The following is a 7,848-nucleotide window of genomic DNA, read 5'->3' on the forward strand; positions in this document are numbered from 1 at the left end:
TAGTCATTACTTCCCACTGAAAACTATTGGGCTACTCTTTTACCACCGAATAGTGGGATTAACCATCACATTATAACACCCCCATTGGCTGAAAGGATGAGCATGTTTGGTGAGATGGGGATTCGACCGTGCGACCTGCAGATTGGGAGTCGAGCCACCTAACCATCTGGCCAGAAAAGTATGAAAATATGGAATTATCTAAGTAAGAGCAGGTGGTGTATGACCATCTTTAATATCCCTCCAAATGAAAATACAGCCCCAAATTCTGCTAAAGTCTGTGGGCAATAAACACTGAAATGGAAAAGCAGAAACATTTTAAGTGCATATATATACTTTCTGCACTTTTTTTTTATCTCATAAGGCAACAACATTTTTCAGAATTCTTACTACTCGTAATAATTTTAGAGTGCACTGTGTTTGATCAAAAAGTTAATATCAACTGTAGTATATGGCATTTCTTTTAAGTCAAACATAAAAATAAAGAATTTCAACAATCTTTTTTTTATTAATACACTGTAAATAAAAGAAAAAGAGCAACATAACTGCTTCATAATTAAGTTTTCATCATATATAAGTATGTACAGGCTAGCATAATAACCACTGGGCTGCATTCAGTCCATTTTGATGAAGGGATTTCTTTGTATCTCATGACTGAAGTGATATTCTCAATAGAGGAATGAAAATTTTATGGTTAACATTTCACAGTCAGTGTTTTATTTGTTCACCAGCCCCAAAATTTCAATACATCTCAGATAAATTTTAAAGACTATTACCAAGCTGGAACTATCAAATATATTTCTGTTGTGATGGATAAAAACAGTCATTATAATGACTACTTAATTGGAATAAGTGTATCCACACCTCCAGGTGTTATGGGTATGCAGCTGTACAATTGTAATGCAGAAACATCATGATTATCTCTAAAAATAAAGAAGTTCTAACAAATGTTTTGAAGTACTATATATTACAGTTTCCATCAACATTCAGTAAACTTTGTTAAATTTATAGGCTTTGTCCATTCAATGTCTTCAGTCTGTAAATAAATCTATGTATCTATATCTTGTAAAAGAGAGTTTCTCAGTGATGGAAGATAATTCCAGTTGTCTAATGTGAAGAAAGTTAACATTTTCTTAAAACAAAAATGTATTTCCAATAATACTTACCTTTGTCATGACCATCACATAACAAAGCAAAGATAGAGAGATACATGGAAACCTTAGAAATTAAACCCTGATGCCATGCAAAAGACTGCATAAATTCTATGCCTGAAGCCTGAGCTTCTGGATAGCCGGATGTACAATATCAGATCATGGCAGCATCACAGAGATGGCCTAAGAAGAAATGGAAGAGGTGGACACTCCTCAAGGTACCGCAGAAGCAGAAAGCAGGTTGTAGCTGACAATTAAATTCTATCAACAGGACCAGACAGTGAGTTGGAACAAATCATTGTTAGTACCGTGAGTAACATATGAATTAGAGGGAAGGCCTAAACTTGTAATCCCATCTCATCCTGAAGAAATGCATCCATTGCCAAAGCCCAAAGATGAGGTACCAGAGACCAAATTGCCAGTAGTTGGGTGTACCAATGAGAGCCCAACCCATATTCTTGTAAAAACTGTCCATTCTTTATATTTGTTCTCCAAATTACAGTGCCCAGAGTATATATTATTTGACCCTCCACCCAGTATACCTACTGCAAATTACTGGGATCATAATAATGTGATAGTCAATCCCACTTCATTAGTAAAAGAGTAGCCTTAGAGTTGGCAGTGGGTGGTGTTGACTAGCTGCCTTCCCTCTAGTCTTTCACTACTAAATTAGGGACAGCTACATGAAGAGGAGGTGGGTGCTACTAGATAATTTTGCTCAATAATCACCAATGATTCATGAGTATCTAAGGTGCTCCAATGGTTATAAGCACACTTGAGATTTAAAACAAAATCAATAACAAAAACATGGTGTGGCTCTCTTTTCATTTCCTGAAGCAATTGAAGAATTCAGTTGTGGCTGAAATAATCTGTGAGTTGTATGTGTACAACTCAACAAGATGTACTGTAGGCATGAATAGTATGGTGATGCACTCAAGAGTATCAAATACATTAACAAGCAGAAGCCTTATAATCCCCTTGACAAAAGTCTGCTACACAAAACAGCAGGGAATGAGCAGGATGATGAGTGTTATATGACCTTGACTTAGCTGGTGAGGAGGAAGACTTTGGCTTATACATATCTGCAACCTGATTAAGAAACTTTGGTACGGAGAGGTATGACAGCCTCAGATGATAAGAATGAAAATTTTGGCCTAGATTTATATATATATATGATGGCGTGCAAAAGTCTGATTATGCATATGCACACAGGTGAGTCAAAGTGTTCATGTCATGACCTCTTTAATGTCATAATGTATTTAAAGTACTTTATCAATGCATGCCATATCCTTAGCATCAAAGCATAGTTTATAATAGAAATGTTAATATAAGTTTTAATTTCTTAATTTAATTCTCAATCTTAACTTTTCTATGTCCATGACACTTTTCACCTAATTGCCTGTTTAAGATGTTATTTCTATCCCTATATATAATCTTCTGAGTTTGACACAAATTCCTCACTTATAGTGTATATATATATATTGCTAGGCCATAATTTCAATTTATGGCCTTTACTCTTCTTGCTTTACTGAGAAATAAAGAAGAAGGCCAAACCCACATGCCACGCCCCTCCTATCACATCCCGTCTTTCAAAACATGTCTGTAATTGTCTCTTACAATGTTATTGGCCATGTTTCTAACCAAAAGAAAGAGAACATTATATATAGAATAAATTGCATGATTGTCTTTATTCTTTGCACCGTAAAGTCAATAAAGTGCCATAAAGTCTTGATGGGTTTGGCTCGAAAACCTTGATCAAAAAATAAACGAATTTTTTTAAACCTATTTCTAGGTCAGTTGGAAAGCCAAATAAATTACAGTAGTTTTCACACAATCTAATCTGGTCTGTGATATGTTTTTGATTTTCTGAAATTCATGTTTGAAAGCCACATGAATTATGTTTTGAATAACAAACACAGTAGATAAAAGATAGGGTTCCAAAATCAGGCACTCAAGTGCAAACTGACCTAGAGCTATGTTCTAAAGATGTTTTTATGTATATTTTTTACTTATTACTATATATTTTACAATAAAAATAACTGAATTGTAAAAATTAAAAACCTACTGTGGAGGAGTGGTAGAACTGCATGAGGTGGTAAAAAGGAAGATTCTGACCTATACATATCTGAGAATTTGTGAGAAGTTGGATTAAGAAACTTCTGTGATAAAATGACATAACTACTTCAGCTGATAAGGAGGAAGAGTCTGCTCTATACATATCTGACAGAGTTTGAGAAGTCTGACTATGAAACTTTTATGAGGGAGTGGGATTACTGCATCAGCTGATAAAAAAGAAGATCCAAGTTTGAACTTTCTATAACTATAAAGTAACATACCTTTCTTTGAATACATTCAGTAATATTTTTCATGCATGTGCTATGTATTTAACTAACGTTCTTGTTAAAAGGGTTTAAATAGTAAGAAACACGTTAATCCTCACCCCAGTCTAATGTTATATCCCACAGTTAGAGGCCATTCCATAGAGCTAACATCAACTTGACCAAATTTCTGTGTTATCTTTTCCTTAGATGTGATCAAATCCCATCCAAGTAATAAAATGTTACTATAATTTGTATAAATTATAGCTGTGAGTTAAATCTTCCCTTGAATATGCATCATGATAATGATCACTGATTCAGATAAACTAGGATTGTGGAATCATGCACCAAGACCATGATTTGACTGAACAATGCAGTGTGGATACAATCCCTTCTGTCTTTATGGTATGAAGATATCTGTGCTTTACCAACTAGAATTTTCGTATGTTACATCGAAGCTATCCAGCAATGATGTAAGACACTGGTAAACTGGTTTTATCTCTATCTAATATTTTGATTAATGTTTTATACAAGTGTTTGAATCTTTCCTTCATTACTCAGGTTCATTTCATTTTTTCACAAAAACAGATTTTTAATCCTCCCATTATTGCAATATTCAGTGAAATTCCATAAAAGAATAATGGGTGTTACTACTGGTCTGATGCTTCTTTGGAATTCATAGTATGTGTAGAGCAGAAGCTTAATAACTATCTTATCATACAGCCAATGTATCATATATACAAATAAATAGTACTTAAATTTAGCTTTGATTATTTGCCATCTTGATGGTAACAACTTTCAATGCTTTTCATTTCGAATAACAAGACATGACTTTGTTGTTTTAGATTAGAAACAATGCTACGTTAAAAAATTTTTACTTCAATGTTTAAAAGTTTTTACAGGATTCTTTTGTCACAAAGAACTTATCACTTTCTGTTGTAATGACACCAATTTCTTAACTTCACTTTCTGATAAAATGCTGTTTTACTTTTTGTAGAAAAATATTTCAAAGCATAACCATAATAATTTTTTTCTGGGAAATTTCCAACAACTAGTAACAAAAGTTCTAGAATAATTTTTAATCCAATAATCACATAGTTTTGGCTGGAGCCAGATAGTATCAGATCTGCACATTGTTAAGCTCCAGAACCTGTTGTAGCAACAAGAACAATCTATTCTAGGAAAATAAATTATCATACATGTCTTCCAAACAGAAACTGAAATTAGTAAACGAAATACTGTGTACAAGTATATTTTTAATATTTTTTCTTTTTAGATGAATTTAGTTTATATTAATACAAAGCAGTAATAAATTAATTTGCTACAATATATGTAACATATTGTTGTGAACAATTAATGTTTTGTTTTTACATGACTGTAAATTATATTATTGTTTGTTGAAAAACTGTATGTGTTCAGTGTCACTTGTTAAACGATCTGATGTAAACTGTACATGTTCTGTGTAATTTGGTAAAAACCTGAGATAAACTGTGTGCATTAGTATCATTTGGTGAAATATTATGTAATTAGTTTTCAGTTTTTGGTTATGGAATCAGTTTTGGTTAAGTTATATATATATATATATATATATATATATATATCTATAGCACAGTAAGTGAAGTTTGGGGGAGTTTTATAGTCTCTTCAGTGAGCCAATGAAGATACTGGTATCAGAGAAACAACTTGATTGTAGCCTAAAAACTGCAAAGTTAGGCCTGAGTCCAGTATCAAAGAAACAACTTGAATGCATAGCCTGAACTACATAGTTATGCCTGAACCCAGTATTGTTTGGGAAAGTGAAATACTTTGTAAAAGTGGCTAATAAACCAGTTATTCAAATCAATACAAGGACTGTTCATCACTGCTTTAATTAGACTAGTGTAACAATATCAAACTGTGTAGGTGAAAATTCAGAGATATTGTATAAGGATGTTTTCAAAATTAAATTACAAAATATTAGGACAAACTTTCAGTCCAATATGGTGATTGACATTCCTGTAACAACAATAAAAATATTTTGAAATAAAGTGCTTGTTAGTTAAAAACACACTACATCAAGACATTAAATATATCTTACCTAATAAGATCAGATTAGTTAATATCTGTCTGGAGATGTAAACACTGATGATAATATCTTAACTTTACATCTTCTGATTCTCTGAAATTTATCATAAAAACATCCAAGAAACCACCAGTCATTTGCAGGTGAAAGAAACAGTATCATTTCTTTAATTATAAAAAAAAATTAGGGATATTGTAAAATTTTAGAAAATTTTTAGTGTAAACTTCAAAAATTATGAATATTTAACATTTTGTTTTATGCTGGAGATATTGGAATATATATATATCAAGAAGATCCATAGAAATATTTGACAGTGGTAAGATAATTATCTGTCAGTTTACCAGTTTGTTAACCCTAGTTAAGAGTGATAATTTCAGAACCCAGTCATAACTCAAATCACAAACAAGACAACTGGAACTTAGTTTCACAAATCACTTACCAAGAAATGCTACAGTAGTTGCTTGTGGTTTTGGTGGAGTAAGTATACTCACTTTAGTTATAATACCCAGTAAGCCTTCACACCCAATAAAAAAGTGCTTCAAGTCAAATCCTGTGTTGTCTTTCCTCATTTTTGACATGCAATTCACTATTTTCCCATTTCCCAAGACCTACAAAAAAAAGCAAAGAAAACTAGACAGTAAAGATGTTTCCAAGTTATGTACTTAGAATTGTTTGGATTTTTAAGGCTCTTTAACATCTTGTAAATATTTCAATTATTTTGGATTATATAGATGATACAATAGATAACTTTGTCTAAACTGTTTAGATTTCATAATTTTATACTAAACTAGGCCAGTACTAGAAAATGTTAGGGAATCATAGTGACCAGACAATACCAGCAAATACCTTAAATAAGTGAGAAAAAGAAGACATTAAAATCTAAATCTTTTATTGCAGCATACAAGTTGTTGTGAGAGATTTATTTCTAGCTTTACTCACAGGTACTACTTTACACATGATTAGATATAGATTATAAGCATAAGTCCAAATGTGCCATATGTTTACATGTACAAGGCATCAGGAACTAATCTGTTGGCAAGGTTAGTCCCTATGTTAAACCACTTAGACTATAGCTGTGTACAACATTAAAATAGATGAATCTCTGGAATGTGGAATAACTTATATCTGCAAGCCATACAAGAAATACTGCCACACATACTGGAAAGGTTGATGATTTATTGATTATACAATTCACCACACTCTGTTACTAAAGGGGGGAAACAACATAGAGATACCTAGTTACCAGTTATATAAAGGGCTGAATTGGTATAAGGTCCTGTTCCAGGGAGGGTTCTCAATGGTGGGAAGGTAGATTTATACTTACTGACCGACCTTAAAAATTGCAACAACATTCTAATAGGCTAGTAGCTTTAGCTAGTCCTTATTTGCCTGCCTTTTCAGGGTGGACAGAGTCAGGAACAGAATTTCTGAATAGCTAGTGGTTAATGTATTGCCTAGAAACAATAATAAGGTAAAAAATAGTGCCCAAATGGTTGCCTATTGGAGCAATGGAACTTATGCAGTCAGAAGGGAACCTCAAATAACCATGAGAAAGAGAAAAACAGGGAAAACCAAGGCCTAAACAACAAGCTGGTAAACAGGGCATCCATAGAAAAACAAATACTGCCATGAGAAGCTCTATAAACTTTACATCATATTCTTTCAAGAGACTAATCTGTCAAGCCCAGAAGAGTCCACTCTCATTGACTTTAACTTCATACAGTGGTGGCCATCCCCTACCCCCTATTGTGAAATAGTCCTCTCTGCTTTTAGCAAATTGCCTCCCCCAAAACTACAGTTACAGGTTAACAGCCTAGAGCTAAATTGTATTTATACATACAAAGTGGTATTAAAATGGATGAAAAAAATATCTTATTCTATCTTCAAATATAATATATTATTAAAACAAAAAATTGTCTCCTCTTGCAGCTCAAGGAAGAGTGGCTCTTCCACGTCCTCACTCATGGATACCTCTGACTTCATACCATGTGCTAAACCAGTGGGTTGGATAGCCATTTTTTATATAACAACAACATCTGCTACAGATATTATAACAGCTCTCAGTGCAATAATCACAACTGGCATGCTAGAAACCATCCAGATAGTTCACCTGAACTTATCAAGCCACCCAATTCATCAATGTTTACATGAAAGGTTACACAGCACATCATGCTGAAAACTGGAAATTCTTGACTGACCTGTCTAATAACAAACCTATGTACCTAGTGTAAATAGGTTTTAATGTCAGACATGGCATGGCCAGGTGGTTAGGGCACTCAACCTGCAATCTGAGGGTCACGGGTTCGAATCTCCTTCACAC

The 7,848-nt window shown here is 33.3% G+C and overlaps 1 protein-coding gene across 1 annotated transcript in view; it reads right to left on the reverse strand.

The window, feature by feature from the left end:
- The window catches only part of LOC106471714 (D-2-hydroxyglutarate dehydrogenase, mitochondrial-like), a 73,150-nt gene that overhangs the window by 20,156 nt on the left and 45,146 nt on the right, over positions 1 to 7,848 (reverse strand). The window contains 1 exon segment of the mRNA XM_013932333.2: positions 5,968 to 6,136. Coding sequence (XP_013787787.1) covers positions 5,968 to 6,136 — 169 coding nt within the window.

This window comes from Limulus polyphemus, unplaced genomic scaffold, assembly GCF_000517525.1.
Source record: "Limulus polyphemus unplaced genomic scaffold, Limulus_polyphemus-2.1.2 Scaffold4807, whole genome shotgun sequence".
Classification (NCBI taxonomy): domain Eukaryota; kingdom Metazoa; phylum Arthropoda; class Merostomata; order Xiphosura; family Limulidae; genus Limulus; species Limulus polyphemus.